This window comes from Sus scrofa, chromosome X, assembly GCF_000003025.6.
Source record: "Sus scrofa isolate TJ Tabasco breed Duroc chromosome X, Sscrofa11.1, whole genome shotgun sequence".
Lineage (NCBI taxonomy): Eukaryota > Metazoa > Chordata > Mammalia > Artiodactyla > Suidae > Sus > Sus scrofa.
In genome coordinates this window covers 42,590,148-42,608,969 of record NC_010461.5, presented here as the reverse complement: position 1 = coordinate 42,608,969, position 18,822 = coordinate 42,590,148, and the positions used below count along the sequence as shown (strand labels likewise).

General features: G+C 54.4%; 1 protein-coding gene across 7 annotated transcripts; it reads left to right on the top strand.

The window, feature by feature from the left end:
- SLC38A5 (solute carrier family 38 member 5) lies at nucleotides 7,433-18,362 on the top strand. 7 transcript variants are annotated; one of them, XM_005657793.3, is made up of 16 exons: nucleotides 7,433-7,577; nucleotides 9,239-9,292; nucleotides 9,390-9,465; nucleotides 9,869-9,984; nucleotides 10,077-10,150; nucleotides 10,747-10,839; nucleotides 10,967-11,045; nucleotides 13,077-13,159; nucleotides 14,062-14,120; nucleotides 14,222-14,359; nucleotides 14,577-14,656; nucleotides 15,540-15,640; nucleotides 15,898-16,013; nucleotides 16,814-16,958; nucleotides 17,053-17,156; nucleotides 17,912-18,362. In XM_005657793.3, exons 2-16 carry the CDS (start codon nucleotides 9,240-9,242, stop codon nucleotides 18,011-18,013), a joined length of 1,419 nt encoding a protein of 472 aa, XP_005657850.1. In that variant the 5' UTR covers nucleotides 7,433-7,577; nucleotide 9,239; the 3' UTR covers nucleotides 18,014-18,362. The 7 variants fall into 7 exon arrangements, with proteins under 7 accessions (XP_005657850.1, XP_020935141.1, XP_020935140.1 ...); XM_021079482.1 differs by having other exon boundaries at nucleotides 9,366-9,465; XM_021079481.1 differs by having other exon boundaries at nucleotides 9,363-9,465.

Here is an 18,822-nt window from a genome sequence, read left to right as displayed (position 1 = left end):
CCATACAGTTAAAAATGGGGTAAATGACCTCGGGAGCACAGACATCATGAAATACAGTAAAATAATAACGAGGAAGTGGTGAACTTTGAGTATCACCTTTTTAAAATCGAATTTATTTAATTGTGAGTTTATGTCACTTCATTTGAAATACTAGCTGTGTTTAACGACCAGTTTGCAGAATTCCTGAAAACGGAACAGGCAGCTCTGCAAACTTATAGGTACCAGTAGGTTCCAGTGCACGACTGAACCCTTTCCATTAACATAATCCTTCCCTTGCAACCTCCATTATGAGATGACTACTGCAATTATAACCAGTTTCCAGATGAGGAAGAGGAGATAAAGGAGGATATATATGTATTTATATTATTATCTTAGCTATATAAACATACATCCCATTTATTATGTGATAATATAAAAATATAGTGATGTTTAATATTTACTAGTATATGTTATATATTAGTAAACAAATATCCCATTATATGTAAACATAAGGAAATGGATAATATAGTTATGCATTTTGTATTGTGTATGTATAAAATACACACATCATCTTATATAAATGTATATGATGGAGTTCCCATCGTGGCGCAGTGGTTAACGAATCCGACTAGGAACCATGAGGTTGTGGGTTCGATCCCTGGCCTTGCTCAGTGGGTTAAGAATCCGGCGTTGCTGTGAGCTGTGGCGTAGGTCACAGATCCAGCTCGGATCCCGGTTGCTGTGGCTCTGGCGTAGGCCGGTGGCTACAGCTCTGATTGGACCCCTAGCCTGGGAACCTCCATATGCCACAGGAGCGGCCCTAGAAAAGGCAAAAAGATAAAAAAAAAATGTATATGCTGATATATATAGATGTGTGTGTGTAACTGCCAGTATCTATATACATGTGCTTACTAAAAAACTGTGCTGGGAGTTCCCTTTGTGGCGCAGTGGAAACGAATCCCACTAGTATCCATGAGGATGTGGCTTTGACCCCTGGTCTCCAGTGGGTTAAAGATCCCGAGTTGCTGTGGCTGTGGTGGAGGCCGGCAGCGTCAGCTCTGATGCGACCCCTAGGCTGGGAACTTCCATATGCCGTGGCTGCGGCCCTAAAAAGCAAAACAAACACACAAACAAAAAGTACTAAATATAAATATACTATTAAGCATATAAATATATAATTTTATGGCAGGTGGTGATAAAAACTATGAAGAATAATAACATAGAGTGAAAGGAATGGAGAGCAGCAGGGCTTGAATTGCTGTTTTAGACGTGGAGTCAGGCAAGTCTTTCTGACGAGGTGACATTTTATTTTTTTCCTTTTTAGGGCTGCACTGGGGGCATATGGAAGTTCCCAGGCTAGGGATCGAATCGGAGCTACAGCTGCTGGCCTACACCACAGCCACAGCAACGCAGGGTCTGAGCCGCGTCTTCGACCTACGCCACAGCTCACGGCCACACGCCGGATCCTTAACCCACTGAGCAAGGCCAGGGATGGAACCTCTTCCTCATGGACACTAGTTCCGCAATGGGGGAACGCCTAAAGAGGTGACATTTGAGCTGAGACTCGAAGAAGAGCACAGCCTAGAAATATTTGGAGGAAGAGCAGTCCAGGCAGAGGGAACACCAAGTGCACAGACCCCGGAGTGGGAATGAGCTTGGCAAGTATTCAAAGAACTGAACGATCGATTCATCATTCCTTAGAAATGTGAGCTGCGCCAGGCAGGGGTTTCTGTTGTTTTGTTCACTGCTGCCTCCCTGGCGCCTAGAATAGGGCCCGGCACACAGTTGGTGTTCAATACATGTTTGCTGAATTCGTTGTTTTGTTGCTTTGTTCCTTCACTCTTCCCCTAGTGATGTGCTCTGCATTTATGCGGGGCCCTGGGAGGAGGGGTAGACAGATGCGCAGAGACCCCGGAGAGCCAGGGAGGAAGCGGAGCTTGTCCGAGGAGTTCAAGGGTGTTGTGGGGGCAGGGTGGGTGGGAACATGGCTCCCCTGCAGAGGTGAGCAAGTGTGAGAAAGCAAGGGTTCAAGCCACTGGGCCGCTGCTCCACAGAGATGAGGGGGTGCCAGGCATTGGGGGCCCATGTTCACCCTGTGGGACGCTTCCCACGTCCTGTTTTCTTGCCTCTCACAAAGAGGATGTTTAATTTTTTTGCAAAGAAACTTGCTTCCTCCAGCAGGGCTGGGGGGATTGGGGGACAGGAGCCAGGCTCTGAACTCCCCAGGCTCTTCCCGAAGTAGGGTGTCCGCCTGCAGCTCCCACCCGGCACCCCACTGAGTGTAAAGGTGTCCTCCCCTCAGCCTCCTGAAGAGGTCAAGGAGAGGGGAGCTGCCAGGCTGGCCCGTGTGCCGGAGGGCATCTGACCACGTGAGGGAAAGATGGGGGTGGGAGGGGGGTGGTACAGGCGCAGGGGACCAGACGACAGGACTCAAAAAGCCTTGCAGTCCGGGGGAGGGGGGTTGCTGCTTTGAGGGACGGAAGAGTTATCCGCGGGGAGCCTGCATGAAAGGAGAGATTAGAATCCTAAATCCAGCTCAGTGGGGGGCTGCTTTCACTGGCGGAGAATTCATTAATTCCTTTCACAAAGATGTTATTGAGCAATTACTCTCTGTCGAGCATTGTTCTTCGTGCTTTACCTGTGTTAATTCATTCAGGCTTCCCCAGGGCCCTGAGTTAGGCAGTAGTATGCCCCGGGGGAAGCTGACACAGGGAGGTTTCGAAATTTACTCCTGGCTGCGCAGCTCCTGAGTGGCAGGGCTGGGACCGCTTGCGCTGTTAACTGCTCTGTCCCGTGGCTCCCTCCCTTGAAGGCTGCCGAGCAGTGTGACCCGTTTTAATGAAAAGCAGGGGTCCACTTGGAAGAACCGACAGCAACCTAAACTGACTTTTAGTAGATTTGAGAGAAATCCCAAATGTCACACAGGTCCGAGTTACTGAACCAACCAAAGCCTTAAATGACCCTGCGAAAGAGCCCGACTTTGATGAACTAACAAAGCGTTCTTATCCCTGGCACAGCCTCAAGGCCTTGGTCAAGCTTAAAGACATCTGTTCCTTCTAAAGCAGCCTTGCCTCTGCAGCCAGATTTCATTTTCCCTTTGTTTTTCTTCCTACTAGCATACGTGGAACACCTGCTATTTGCAATGCCCTGAAACTTAGCTGAGCTCTGGGGTGCAGGGCTGGCTGAAGGCCTGCCCCTCCCCTGGGAGAGATCACTGGTGGCAGAAATAAAAATAATAACGATGATGCTATGACCCTCGTTAAGTGGCATTTATTGACCTTCTGCAGTGTGCCTGCGTGGCCCTGTGCTGGGTAGTGTCGGAGGGCCCCCGGGTGGCCCTGGGAGGGGGGAGAATGATCAGAGCAGGAAGCTGCTGCTTGGGGGGGGGCGCGGGGAGGGGGAATGGGGAGCATCTGTTTTTTGGTCCAAAGTACACTAGTTCTTTGGACAGGACACTTCAGCCTTTGCTTGAAATCTAGACACCTGCCTAGGCAGTCCCCGCCCCCCCGCCCCCATTAGCCATTGGGCCAAGGCCTCTGCTGACAGGTGTCTCTTTCCCTGGCTGCCTTGGAGCACAGATGTATTATGGCTCTTGGGGGAGAGGAGTAGCAGAGGAGAGAGATCTGGAGTAGGCAGGGGTGGACAGAGGAGTGGTGTGTGTGTGTGTGTGTGTGTGTGTGTGTGTGTGTGTGTGTGTGAATTCCCGGAGGGTGTCTCATCTGCCTGTACATGTCGTCAACCACAAACCCATGTTTGTGAGCTCCTTGTGTGTCTCACTGTGTAACTTGCCTGGTTGTGTCTTGCGTCCGTGGCTGCCTATCCAACTCGCTGTGTCCTCCTCAGCAACGGTATGTTGGTCCTGTCGGCTCATGCAGTTCATTTCTGTGGGGCCGTGTGTGTGTGTGTGTGTGTGTGTGTGTGTGTGCCTGGGGTGTTTATGTGTCTCCTTGGTCATGCTCATGTGTGAGAAGTGTGTTTATCTGTGTCTCCTCCGTGTGGGAGTCTCTGATGTCTGTGTGTCTCTCTTCTCTGCTTCTCTGTCCCTGTGTTTGTGTCTCTCCCAGGTGAGGGGCTTCTAGGTCCCTGCGCCCTATAGGTATTCCTTTCTTCCTTCCTTCTTTCTTCCCTTCCAACCTTCCAACCTTCCTACCTTCCTTTCTTCTTACCTTTCCTTTTTTTTTTTGTCTTTTTAGGGCCTCACCTGCGGCATATGGAGGTTCCCAAGCTAGGGGTCGCATCGGAGCTGCAGCTGCCAGCCTACACCACAGCCACAGCAATGCCAGATCTGAGCCTCATCTGCGACCTATACCGCATGTTACAGCAATGCTGGATCCCTAACCCACTGAGTGAGGCCGGGGATCAACCCCGCATCATTGTGGATACTAGTTGGGTTCTTAACCCACAGAGCCACAATGGGAACTCCTATAGGTGTTTTTTCTTTTGGTGCCTTGTTTCCTCTTCATGAAGCTTTAGGTGTATTTCTGGATTTCCTCTTTGTAAAGATAGTGAGTGTACTCTGTGTCCCTGCTTTTTCAGTTTGTGTGCTTTTTTTTTTTTTAGTCTTTTTGCCTTTTCTTGAGCCACTCCAGTGGCATATGGAGGTTCCCAGGCTAGGGATCTAATCGGAGCTGTAGCCACCGGCCTACGCCAGAGCCACAGCAACGCCAGATCCAAGCCGCATCTGCGACCCACACCACAGCTCACGGCAACGCCAGATCCTTAACCCACTGAGCAAGGCCAGGGATCGAACTCGCAACCTCATGGTTCCTAGTTGGATTCGTTAACCACAGAGCCAGGACAGGAACTCCTCAGTTTGTGCGCCTTTATATGCATTCCTTGTGCGTGTCATCTCTGACTTGACGTATGAATAGCTGTGTATACACAACTGTGTACACCTGTCCGTTTGAATACAGTTGTGCATGTTCTGTATTATTATTATTTTTTAATGGCCACACCCATGGCCTATGGAAGTTCCCCGGGCCAGGGATTGAACCCAAGCCACTTCTGTGGCAATGCCAGATCCTTTAACCCACTGTGCCAGGTCGAGGATCAAACCCACGACTCTTGCAGTGACCCCAGCCGCTGCAGTCAAATTAGAATTTGAGGAGTTCCCATCGTGGCTCAGTGGTTAACGAATCCGACTAGGAACCATGAGGTTGCGTGTTCAATCCCTGGCCTTGCTTATGGGTTAAGGATCCGGCGTTGCCGTGAGCTGTGGTGTAGGTCACAGATGTGGCTTGGATCCCGTGTTGCTGTGGCTCTGGCATAGGCTGGCGTCTACAGCTCTGATTGGACCCCTAGCCTGGGAACCTCCATATGCGGCGGGAGCGGCCCTAGAAAAGACAAAAAAAAAAAAAAAAGAATTTGACCCACTACACCGCAGGGGGATCCCCTGCGCATGTGTCTGTGAATGTGCCTTCTCTGTCTGTACAATCGTGTCTGTCTGGGGATGCCTCTCCCCCCTGTGACCAGAGCTGTATGTGATCGCAAGTTCATACACAAGTTCACACGCACAGAGGTATCATCGTAGAGGCTGAATCTGGACGTTGGCCTCCAGGGCCGTCTGAACTTGGAATCGTGCGTGCATGCGTGTGTGCGTGTGTGCGTGTGTGTGTGTGTGTGTGTGTGTGTGTGAGAAAGAGAAGAGAGAGGGGTATGTGTGTGATGTCATCATCTGTGTAGAATCGTATTTGTCTGTGTGCTCTGCGTGTAGTCCTGAGTCTGCGTGTGACTTGCCTGTTGGTTCTCAATGGTGTGGCTGTGAGTCCGTGGCTGCTGATGCCTGCGGGTCTGCAGTGGCTGTAAAGTGGTGTGGGCTCTTCCCTGTATCTGTCCGTGATCTCTGTGTGAGGCTCCGAGGCTGTGGGTGATGGTACTTTCTGAGACTAAGTCACTCCGTGTGGCTGTATGTGGCTGTCCCGTGGCCTGGGCTTTCCATGTGCCATCTGCGTGTGTTCCGTTCAGGCTGTGTGTTCTGTGTGTGGCTGTGAGCCTGCAGGCGAGTTTGTACCTCTGTGGGTGATGGCAAGTCTACCTCCAGCTCTGAGCCCCTGGATGGGGCTGTGATCCCTGAAATGTGCAGGTGGCGGGGGTGGGGGGGGAGAGTCTCTCGCCTGCTGTGGGAAAGTAAACACCCCATCCCTCACCCTCCTCCAACTGCGGGTGGGGTGGGATCCTCTAGGTTAGCTTTGAAGCCCCAGCCAGCCCCTGGCCTTTCCGGGAATTCTGTGCTCCCTGTGGGGGGTTGGTGGGCAGGTGGGTGGAGGGGCCTGGATAGAGGCCTCTGGTCCACCTGGGCCTCCAGCAGCCCAGTCAAGTTGGGCCCGGACCCCATGTCCACCCTGCCTGACTTCCTGCAGGAGACACATGCCTTGCCTGGGACCGACGTGCCTGTCACATGCTCGAATGGAGTCAACAGACAGACCCCTATAGAAGAGAGACAGACAGACAGACAGTGGAGCTCCTTGGTTAGGGTGTGGACAGGCTCCACCCAACGCCTGGGCTGGGGTCCAGGACTTCAGGGTGTGCCTAGTCCGCAGGCAGTGTCTCCACCACCTCCACCCAACCACAAATGCCCACCCCGCCTCCCTCCGGGGATCCCTGAGAGCAGCTAGGATCCTCTCTCTCAGCTAGGCTGTCGGTCTAAGGTCAGCCTATGGTGGCCTGGTCATGTCTCTCCCTGCACCTGTCCCACTGCTGTCCCCAGGTCTGTCTGCTCCCCTGCCTGAATCAGACTTCCTCTGCCCGTTGCCCCCTGCCTCTCCACTTGTCTCTCTGCCTCTGCCACTGCCTCTGTTCCCTCGTCTCTCTGGGCTAGTGGGTCCATCCCTAACTTCTCTTTGGGGATGTTTCAGGCCGGGTCCACCTGTCCATCTGCCAGTGTGTCTCCTGTTTATTACTGGCCCTGACTGCATTCGTCCCTGGAACTGGCATGAGCCTGGCCTTGCCCCCTATTTCTGAGTCTGTCTGTATGTCTCTTTCTCCCCTGACTGCCCATCTGCCTGTCCACCATTCCTCCACACCCTGTCTGTCTTTCTGTCCCCTTGTCGGCTGGCCTTGTGCTGTTCCTTCTGCCTGTCTGTCTCTCTTTGGGGGGCATTTCTCTTACCATCTGTGCCCCCCTCCCGCCCCCCCTGGCCTGGCCATCCACCCCATCCTGCTGTGTGTCTGACAGTTCCCTCTGTCTTTCTGTCCCTCTCCCTAGGTGGGATCTACTCCATGGATCTGTCAATCCATCTCCCCCGCCAATCCCCCAAATCTCTGTCTCCTCACCCATGAATTCAGATGGAGGGGAGACACACTCACGTTCCACCTCCCCCCCCCCACCCCACCCCAAGCACCAGAAGAGGGAAACTGAATTAAAGTTAAAACTACGAGGAAAGAAAAAAACAAAAAAACAAAAAACAAACCAAAACCCGCGGGTCAATTGGGGCACGGTCAGTGCTGATTAGCTACTGAGAGAGCCGGCGGCTGCTGATTGGTCAGAGGGCAGGCGGAGGCAGGGTCTGGCTGAGCGGGAGCCCAGTGCCACCGCCGGCGGGGTCCCAGAGCCCTATTCCTGAGTTGCTGCCGCTTCAGAAGCTGAGAGGAGCAGGGAGGTGAGGAGGGGGCGTTGGCCATGGGGCGGGGGCGGGGGCGGGGGTGTGTGGGGTGCTCCTGAGACCCCAAAGCAGGAATGGGGGTTCCGGGAGGGGGCTGGGGGGGGCTGCAGACCTTTTTTAGCACTTAGGGCGGAATTGAATGGGAGGGGGAGTCCCTGATGCCAGGAAATGAACTTCAGGAGTCGGCGAGCATCTCCAGAGGGTGCTCGATGCTAAGGAAGGGTCTCCTGGAGAGCCTTCCCCCACCCCAGAAGGGGGATTCGGCTTTTGGGGGAAGGGGTGTCCTGGAGGCGGTTTGAGCAACGATGGGAACCTCGAATGAGGATTTCTGAGATCAGCGTTCCCAGGAAGAGAGGTTGGGGGCGGAGGGCTTCTTTAGAAGACAGGGGCTCCTCCAGGCTTGTGTGGCCCTGGGGCAGGGGTGGCGGGAGGAGAAGGGCGCTTCTGATGAATGTCCTGGAGGCAACTCATCCTCAGGAGGGGACCTTAGGGCTCGTGGCCAGGTTCCTGAGACACCCTGAGCCCGGAAAGGATCTCGAGTCTGGAAGGGTGTCTAAAGTGACTTGTACTAAAATAGGAGTGTGTAAGACTTGACGAGGCCCTCGGAAAATACCTCTCTAGTCCCTAGAAAGGGGATTCATGCGGGGGGGGGGGGCGCCTGGGTCCCTTCTATCTCTGGAAGCGGGGGCTCAGTTTGGGGAATTTGGACTCTAGTGAGGATCTTCAGAGTTGTGGCAGAGAGCAGTTGGCCGCCTCCCGGAGCTGGGGTCCCGAGCCAGCACCCCCCAAGCCCCCCTCCAAGCCCCAGCCCCTTCAACAGGTTGCATCAGCTCTGGGCTCAGGCTTGCGGCCCAGGCGGGGGAGGAGGGGGGTAGGGGGGCGTTAGGAGGGGTGGGGCAGCAGGCGGACACGTGTCCCAGTGAGGAGTGAGAGGCCTACCACTCGGTGAGGGTGGAGGGAAGGAGGGGGCGGGTTGCGGGGGAGGGGGAGGGAGGGGGGGGAAAGAACCGGGAAAGGGAAGAGAGACAGCCAGAGAGAGTGAGTCTGGGGTCTGGGAGGACAGGCTATCCCGGCTCTAGGTGACCATCTGGTCCCCTGCGGGGCCCATGTGTCTCTCTCTGTCTCCCCCTCCCTCTCTCTCTTCCTCTCTCTTGCTCTTCTCTCTCTCTCTCTGCCCTATTTTTTTTCTCCATGCCTCTCTGAGTAACTGTTGGCTTCTCTCCCCCTCTGATTCCCTTCTCTCTCATCTCTTTCTCCGGCGGCCTTTCCCTCTAATCTCCAGTTCTTTCCACTCATTGCCCCGTCTCTCTTCATCCCTCTGCTCCTGTTTGCCTCCTCATCTCATCTCTGTGTCTCAGTGTCTGCATCTGGCCATCGAGCGGGGGAGGGGGCTCCTGAGACCCCCTCCCCATCCCAAGGCATGGATGGGGATTCCGAGAGTGGGGCTCCCGGGGTGCCCTGGAGACATTTGTTTTAGCCTTTAGTGCGGCATTGAATGGGAGAGGGAGTCCCTGATCCCAGGAAATGAATTCAGGAGTGGGCGAGCGTCTCCAGCAAGTGGCCGTCGGACCCCCAAGCCTCTTCTTCTGATTCTCCCCACTCTGGAGGCCCCCTGCGTCTGTCTCTGACTCCCCCAGCCCCCCTTTCTCTGCCCGCAGGATGGAACTGCAGGATCCGAAGATGAATGGAGCCCTCCCCCGGGGTGCTGTGGAGTGAGTCTGGGGGGGGGCGGGGTGAGGTGCCTCAAGGGGTCGAGGTCAGGGGTCAGGAGTCCCTTCTCAGCAGCCTCAATGTGCCTGCCTATTCCAGCTACAGGCAGGAGCGAGAGGGCTTCCTGCCCAGCCATAGTCCTGCTCCAGGGAGGAAGCCAACCCAGTTCATGGATGTGAGTGAACCCCCCCACCCCCAAGCAAGATCTGTCCCAGCTGCACCTTGCCCAGCTCCGCTCCTCCCCTGCTGCTCCCTCTTCCCGGTTACTCCCTTCAGCTGTTTTGCCTCTGGTCGCTGCCGCTGCCCCACCCTCCCCCCTCCCTCTCCACTTCCAGCTGCTCCCCTCTAAAATCTCCCCTCGTTCTTCCCTTCCCAGCTCTTTTCAGCTCCTCTTCCTCTTCCAGCTCCTTCCCATCTTCAGATCCTTCCACCCAGCCCAGCCCAGCCCTGCCCTGCCCAGGGGGGGGGGCTTCTCCCCCGCCTCTAGTCTCTCCCAGGCCCCAGCACTGGTCTCCTTACCTGGTCTCCTTACCTGTCCCCCTCCCCACGTGTGCCCGGGCCTTGCCCCTCACCCGCAGTTCGAGGGGAAGACATCGTTTGGAATGTCAGTGTTCAACCTCAGCAACGCCATCATGGGCAGCGGCATCCTGGGGCTGGCCTATGCCATGGCCCACACGGGGGTCCTCTTCTTCTTGTGAGTCCTAGGCAGTCTGGGGGAAGGGGAGGGGTGTTGCGGGGCAGGCGGGAGGCCTAGGGACCAAGTCCGAGCTGTGCCATCTGCCACAGGGCCCTGCTGCTCTGCATTGCTCTTCTGTCTTCGTACTCCATCCATCTCCTGCTGACCTGTGCTGGCGTTGTAGGTGAGACCCAGAGCTCAGCTCAGATCTTGGAACCCAGACCCCAGACCTCACACTCGATTCTCTGGACTCCAGACCCCAAGCTACAGCCTGGCCCCCAGACCTTATCTGGACTCCCAGATTCCCAGCTCCCAGTCCCCAACCCTTACCTCTCAGTCTGGCCCTCAAACTCCATTGCTCAGACCCTCCCCAGCCCTAGACCATGCCAGTCTACCTCTAACCCCCACTCCTCGGTCCCCAGCATACCTAGCCGTGGAAGCCAGCCCCAGGACGCAGAGTCCCCCTCACCCCTGCTCCTCAGCCCCCAGCTCCCAAGCTCCCACTGGCCCCAGATCTTAGACTTCACTCTCACCCTGGCCTCAGTCCATATCCTGCTCCGGAGATTCCCCACTACTCCCGTCAGGCCCCCAACCTTCTCCCTGGCCACAGATCCCACGTTCCAAACGCCGGCCCCAAGCGCAACCCGAGCAGCTGAACCCTCAGCTCTGGCTCCCGGGAATCAGACCCAGTTACCCCAAGGCCCCGGTTCCCCCACATCACCCCTGGCCTGGCCTCCTAGACCCACAACCCTCTCTCTTCCGTTCCCCTTCCCCCACCAGGCATCCGAGCCTATGAACAGCTGGGACAGAGGGCGCTGGGGCCTGCGGGGAAGGTAGTGGTGGCCGCGGTCATCTGTCTGCACAATGTTGGGGGTGAGGACTCTGGGAGGTGGGGGCCAGCTCGGGGGAAGAGTGGGGGGACGAGGTGGGCTTCCCCAGGCTGGGGTGGGAGGGAGATGAGGGGAAGCCTTCTGCTTATACCTGCCCCCACCTGCACCAGCCATGTCCAGTTACCTGTTCATCATCAAATCCGAACTCCCCCTGGTTATCGGCACTTTCCTGGACATGGACCCTGAGGGGTGAGTGTGCAACACCCCTTGGCTCTGGCCCACAGACCACTGATTCTGCCTGTGAGGTCCGGCTGCTAACTTCGACTCTGCGTCCAGCTGACTCCCAGGTCTTCTATTTTGAGACTGTTGGGCAGGCCGATTTGGTCAGACCGTGACTCCTATGTATTGTGAGGCCAGCAGTAGGTGCGCACTGTTGCCCTGGCTCTAGGAGTCCAGTGAGCCCGTGTGGTTTTTTTTGTTTTTGTTTTTGTTTTTTTTTTGTGACTGCTCTGGCTGACTCAGCATGTCCAGTGTCCTCTGATGCTGACCGTGTGGCTGTACCTATCCCGTAGACCCAAACTCTGTCCCTAGGTTTGATTCTGTGACTCTGGCAACTGGCAGATTCTCTGCCATCTGTACGATAGCTGACCGCAGCTGTGTCCTGTATACTGTGATTCTAGCCATGTGTGCTTGGCATTTGCTTACTCTGACTTTCTCTGTCCAGTGGATTCTGTTTGATTCTGGGTCCATTAGGCTGGCTCAATCTGTCTAGCGACAAGTGTATGGTCACTGACTCCAACAGAGTATGTTCACGTGTGCATGCAATGTACCGTGATGCCAGCTATGGACCTGTGATTTGCTCCGACTGTATGAGACGTTATCTCTGTGTTAAGTTTGGTGACCATTGTTCTGGCAAATTCTTTCTGGCTGTTTTTGTGGGATCCTCAACTCTGACTGTATATGTCCTCTGTATTATGGATCCAACCGTGTGTGTTTGGCGATTGTTCTGAGTATGCATCCAGCTGACTGCATGCTTAATTCCGGATCCATCTGCTGGCTGAATCTGTTTAGTCGTTTGCATTTAAGAGCCAATTCTTTTTATCCTGTTAGATCTTTGGTTTGATCCCGAATGCATCCAGATAGCTTACAGTCTATGTGACTAGACGTTGTCTCATTGTTATAATTAGCTCCCACTGTGTATAGGACCAGTGATGCTCCGTTGGTTTATGTCTGTGTAACTGTGTGTCTAAGATAGAAAGAGAATGTGTGAATGCCTGGAACATAGTAAATGGTTAAGAAAATTCTTTTGGAGTTCCCGTCGTGGCACAGCAGAAACAAATTTGACTAGGAACCATGAGGTTGCAGGTTCGATTCCTGGCCTCGCTCAGTGGGTTAAGGATCCGGTGTTGCCGTGAGCTGTGGTGTAGGTTGCAGACGTGGCTCAGATCCTGCGTTGCTGTGGTGTAGACTGGCAGCTGTAGCTCCAATTCAGTCCCTAGCCTGGGAACTTCCATATGTTGTGGGTGCGGCCCTAAAAAACAAAAAAAGAAAAGAAAAGAAAATTCTTTTGAATAAATGAGCAGGCGTTCAGGCAATTCTGTATTAACAGGCTATCTTGCCTGGCTACCTCCCTCGATATCTGTACAGCTCCTGCTCTTTCTTTGAGTTTGGTTCCAACAGCGTGGCCAGCTGGCCGATTCTGTCTCTATTTCCATCTCTGGGTGGCCAAATCGGTCCAGCTGCTCTCAGGTGCTCCACAAACCTCGAGCTGTTCAAACAATGACACACGGGTGTTTCTCTTTGTCTGACTCTGCATTGTTGCCTGCCTTCCAGAGCATCAGACTGTTGTTCTACCTGTCAGACATACCAGGGTCATGACTCACTCTGTGTCTGGTATCTTGCCTTCGACTCTGTGAGTCTGGCTGATTTGGGGTGTTGCTCGTGCCTCTGGCTGTCGGTCTGCTTGAGGTTTGATGGCACGGTTTCGTCCAGCTGTGTGTGTGTGTGTGTGTGTGTGTGTGTGTGTGTGTGTGTGTGCGCTCTCAGCTCTGTCCCTCTCACGGCGTGTGACTGACTGTCTGATCATCCGTCTGGCTGTTTCTGTCATCCTCGTGTGCCGTTTGTCACCCTAACCACCTGGGTGACTTCTCACAGCCGAGGGGTCAGCTTCTCTCTCCTGACTGCGTGCAGAAACCTCTCTGTCCGGCTGTCGTCTGTGAGTGCCTGCCTGACAGTTGTCTTTGGTAGGCAGCAGGTCACTTTATTTGCCTGTCTCCTTAGGGACTGGTTCTTGAAAGGAAACCTCCTCATCATTATCGTCAGTGTGTTAATCATCCTGCCGCTGGCCCTCATGAGACACTTGGGTAAGAGACTTACTGTGTTGGTCATCGGATAGTGGAATTAGAGGAGGGGAGCCAGATTCAAAGACTCTCCCTTTTGGGAGGTCCTGTGGTGGCTCAGCTGGTTAAAGACCCGACCATGTCTCTCTGAGCACACAGGTTCGATCCCTGGCCTCACTCAGTGGGTTAACGATCAGGCATTGCCGCAAGCTGTGGGGTAGGTTGTAGATGTAGCTTGGATCTAGCATTGCGGGGCTGTGGCACAGGCTGGCAGCTGTGGCTCCAATTCGCCCCCTGGCCTGGGGACGTCCATATGCCGAAGGTACGGCTGTAAGAAAAAAACTGACAAACAAACAAAACCCCCCCAAACAAAAAAGAATCTCCCAGAGTTCCCGTCATGGCACAGTGGTTAACGAATCCTACTAAGAACCATGAGGTTGCGGGTTCGATCCCTGGCCTTGCTCAGTGGGTTAAGGATCTGGCGTGGCTGTGAGCTGTGGTATGTTGGTTGCAGACTCGGCTCGGATCCCGCATTGCTGTGGCTGTGGTGTAGGCCGGCGGCTACAGCTCTGATTAGACCCCTAGCCTGGGAATCTCCATGTGCCGCGGAAGCAGCCCTAGAAAAGGCAAAAAGACAAAAAAAAAAAAAAAAAGAATCTCCCTTTTCAAGGGCTGTGGAATACCAGGGGAGAGCTTATTTGATGTAGGTTTTAACAGATGAATAGGAGTTTGTTAAAGGCGGGGTGTGTGTGTGTGCGTGTGTGTGTGTGTGTGTGTGTGTGTGCCAATCCAGGTAGAAGCAGAAGTTTGTGCAAAGTGTAGCAAAATTGGGGTCGGGGGGGGCCTTGAAAATCAGACTGATGGGTTGACATTTGCTGTAGGGAGGGGTCCCTTGATTTCTGAGGTTCCATATATTGCCCTTGCAGGCTACCTGGGGTATACCAGTGGTCTCTCTCTGACCTGTATGCTGTTTTTCCTCATTTCGGTGAGTCTGAGGGAGAAGGACACGATGAAGTCCAGAAAGAGTTTGGGGCATCAGGACATGGCCTTGCCCATGACCTCGCCTCCCTCCCCTCCCTCCCTCAGGTCATCTATAAGAAGTTCCAGCTTGGCTGTGTCATAGGCCACAATGAGACGGCCGTGGAGAGTAAGGGCCCCTCAAGCCTTCCCACCCAGGGGCTCAACACAAGCTGTGAAGCCCAGATGTTCACAGCTGACTCACAGGTTGGTGGGCAGACCTGCGTCTCTGCCTTGCACCGCACGCAGGCCCTCTGGTTCCATTACACGCTGTGCTCTGCTCAGCGTGGAGCCGGGTGTGGGACATCTAGGACTTCGGTGTGTCTCATAATGGAGAGGAGTGGTGGGGCCAGGGGTTGGGGTGGGGAGGAAAGGTTGGAACCCTGTTGGCTCTAATCTCTGGTCCCGGGGTCACTCCCCCCAGATGTTCTACACAGTGCCCATCATGGCTTTCGCCTTCGTCTGCCACCCCGAGGTGCTGCCCATCTACACGGAACTTTGCCGGTGAGTGGGCAGGCCAGTGGGCATGCGTGATGGGGAAGCACGTAGGGGGGATAGTCAGGAGGTCGATTATCCCTATAGCAGTCCTGGTTCTAGAGCTGGATTGTGACTAGAGGGTGCCAAGGGAGGAGTTTGAGGTGGCCAGGAGGCCCTGGGGGATGCAGAGAAGTGACTATTTACTAATTGGGGCTTAAACACTCTACTCTTGGAGTTCCTGCTGTGGTGCCATGGGATCAGCGACATCTTGGGAGCCCTGGGATGCAGGTTTGATCCTTGGCCCTGCCCAGGGGCTGAGGGATCTGGCGTTGCCACAGCTGCAGCTTAGGTCTCAACTGCAGCTCCGATCTGATCCCTGGCCTTGGAACTCCAAAAAAAAAGAAAGAAAAAAAAAAAGCATTCTACTCTTTTCACATCTAGTACAAGTGTGACTGGACAAGCGGGGAGGCTGAGATGATCAGAGGGAGGTGGTGGATACTGGGATGGGATGGGGAATGGGGATGGTCAGATGGAGAGGGATGCGGATGGACAAGGGAGGGCAGGGATGATATGGGGAGGGTGTGGATGATCAGGCAGGGGGACCACATCCACATGGGTGATCAGATGGAAGGGAGAGTCAGTGACAGTCATGGCAGAGAGAGGCAGAGGCAGAAACAGGCCAGGATGGTCATATGGGGTGAGATGCGGATGGACAGAGAAGGGAGGCTTGGCTTTTTTTTTTTTTTTTTTTTTTCACACGGCAGGCAGGGTAGAGCTGGGCATCCCAGTGTGTACTTGCTGACCATCAGCTCTGGGAGGAGGGGACTCTGGAGGGTGGGGGCTGGCCTTGAGGGGCCTGGACCAAGTGTAGGGGTCTGGGCATGACAGTTCTGTGATCTCTGTACCTCAGGCCCTCCAAGCGCAGAATGCAGGCCGTGGCCAACGTGTCCATTGGGGCCATGTTCTGCATGTATGCGCTCACAGCCACCTTTGGATACCTCACCTTCTACAGTGAGTGGGGCTGGGGCCAGGGTTGGGTGGGAGCTGGGGTGGGGGCTGAGCAGACTGCTGGGCAGGAGCCAGAGCACCTCCCCCGCCCATGTCCTCAGACCCATCAATTTCCAAAGGGAGGGTAGGCATCACACATGGAGATTTCGTCACGATGTGTGTGGGGGGAGGGGGGCACGAGCGCATGTACACGCTTGTGTTTCTGGGACACTGGTCCTGGTGCTCCCACCACATCCTGGATCCCGTGTCCCATGTCCCAGGCAGCGTGGAGGCAGAGATGCTGCACATGTACAGCCAACAGGACCTGCTCATCCTCTGTGTGCGCCTTGCCGTGCTGCTCGCTGTGACTCTCACTGTGCCAGTTGTGCTGTTCCCTGTGCGTTGGGGGCGAGGGTGGGGCTGTGGAGTGGAGGGACATGGATAGATGGGTAGAGGGCATAGGCATGGATGTTTGGATGGAGGGTAGAGATGGGAGTGGATGGATGGATGGATGGATGGAGGGATGGATGGATGGATGGAAGAGGCTAGGACGGACTGACAGGGAAGGCAGAATTATCAAATGGGCAGAGGGCAAAAATTAAAAAAAAAGATGGTCAGATACAAGGAGGACGTAGACGGCTGAACACAAAGAGTCAAGGGGATGGGGTAGTCAGTTGAAGGAAGGAAGCTCGGGTATGTGGATAGATAGAAGAAGCAGGCAGGAATGATCAGACAGAGGGTAGAGGCATAGAGAGATGGACATTCAGTACGAAGATAACTGGAGTGGGCAGAAAGAGGGTGAAGGGAGAGGTAGAGGTGTAGGAGACCTAGGCTCTTAGATGGATGACTAGACAGCGGAGGGAGATGGAGGTAGTCAGATGGAGAGAGAGGCAGGGAGCTCAGGGTGGAAGGACAGGTGGGCAGTTGGACAGGGAGAGGCAGAGATAGTTGGAGAGAGGAGGAGGAAATGATTTCAGATGGTGGATGATGGCACAGAGGGATGATCAGACAGAAGGGAGGCAGGATGCTCCTTCAGAAGGTGGAGGCATGGCTGGATCGTCAGACGGGGGAAGATATATTCAGATGGAGGGGAAATCAGGGATTGCAGGCAGAGGGCAGGGTTAGAGGCAGATGACTACATGGAAGGGGAGGCAGCACTTGAGCCCTGACCCGTGTCCTCCCCTCCTCTGGTCCCAGATCCGCCGGGCTCTGCAGCAACTGCTCTTCCCAAGCAAAGCCTTCAGCTGGCCACGCCATGTAGCCATAGCCCTGATCCTGCTTGTCTTGGTCAATGTCCTCGTCATCTGCGTGCCAACCATCCGGGATATCTTTGGGGTTATTGGTCAGTACCCCCAACCCTAGTCCCAGATCCCATTTCACATGGGCCTTATTACCCCTAGACCTGACATTGGTCTGTCCCTCCTGTTGTCCTCCAGGGTCCACCTCAGCCCCCAGCCTCATTTTCATCCTTCCCAGCATCTTCTACCTCCGCATTGTACCCTCTGAGGTGGAGCCTCTCTACTCCTGGCCCAAGATCCAGGTGAGCATGCTGGGGGGAAGGCTGGGGAAAGAGGGAGCCTTCTGAGGTGAGAGCACTCTGGGATGGCTAGAGATGGAAGGAACATTTTCAGGAGGGGAGTTGAGGAGGGGAGGGGGCAGATGGTCTGGAAGAATGAAGGAGATTGTCTTAGGAAGGACCTGGGTAGACAGAGCGTTGACAGGGTCTGAGAAGACAGAGGGAGCACTCAAGAAGGGGCCGGCTTACAGGAAGCCTTCTTTACACACATGGAAGGAGCACTGTTAGGTGAGGGTTGGAACATTTTCAAGGAGGATGGGGGAGAACACTCCCTGAAAGATACTAGGTGGATGGAAGGATAATTCACGGGAAGGAGCTGGTTTTAAGGAAAGGAGACGGGGCGTTCCCATTGCGGTGCAGCGGAAACGAACCCAACTAGTATCCACGAGAATGCAGGTTCGATCCTTTGCCTTGCTCAGTAGGTTGGGGATCTGGTGTTGCCGTGAGCTGTGGTGTTAGGTCACAGGTGTGGCTCGGATTCCACATTGCTGTGGCTGTGGTGTAGGCCGGCAGCTGCAGCTCGGATTCGACCCCTAGCCTGGGAACCTCTATATGCTGTGGGTATGGCCCTAAAAAGCAAAAAAAAAAAAAAAAAAAAAAAAAAAGAAAGAAAGAAAAGAAAAGAAAAAAAGGCGGGTCAAAAATGAATGGAACATTCTCTGGAGGAGCTCGGGTGTAGAGACCCAACCAGTGCCATCTTTTCTCCCTGTCATCCACAGGCTCTGTGCTTTGGTGTCCTGGGGGTCCTCTTCATGGCAATCAGTCTAGGTTTCATGTTTGCCAACTGGGCCACAGGCCAGAGCCATGTATCTGGACACTGACCAAGCCCTGCTCTGCCTGTGCCCCCGTGCGCATGCACCTGTGCGTATGGAGGAAGATGGGGCTGCTCTCCCGGGTCCCTCCTGCCTGGGTGTGGAGGTGGCTGGTTCCCATCAACATGGCTGTTGGAGGTAGGGGGCCACAGAGGCTGCAGAATGGTCCACTCCCCTCCTCCCCAAGGATGCTGAGCTTGGATCATGGCCCCAACCCCAACCCCACGGGGAGGAGGGGGATGCCAGGTCCTTGGGGGAGCCCCTGCCCAGCCCAGTCGTTTCTGCCTCCTCCTGGCAGAAGCTGTTTGTCAGGATCGCCCTGGAGCTAAAGGGGAAAAATAAAGATGCTCAATTGCAACTCTGGTTTCGGTCTTTGATCTCTTTCTAGGGCTTCTTGGGGGAGCCTGCCTATGTTCAGACAGGGGTAAACTGAGGCCCTGAGGGTAGGACTGTGCCAGCTCTGATCTGTTGACTCATTCTTCCCCACTTTAGTAGCTCCACTACTCAACTCATAGATCTGTTCACTTGCTCACTCAGGAAGCATCTCTCGAAAGACTGGCACTGTCCTAGGTGCTGGGGATGTAGCAGTGGATCCAGCAGACAATAATCCCTTAAGCTGATGTTCTAGCACAAGAAAGGGCAAACTATGGCCTGCAGGCCTAATTTAGTCCACCGCCCACTTTTGTACGTTCCCAGAGCTAAGAATGGTTTGCACATTTCTAAACGGTTGAAAAAAAATTAAAAGAAGAATCTGTGACACTTGAAAATTAACATGAAGTTCAAACCTCAGTGTCTGCAAAGAAAGTTTTATTAAAACA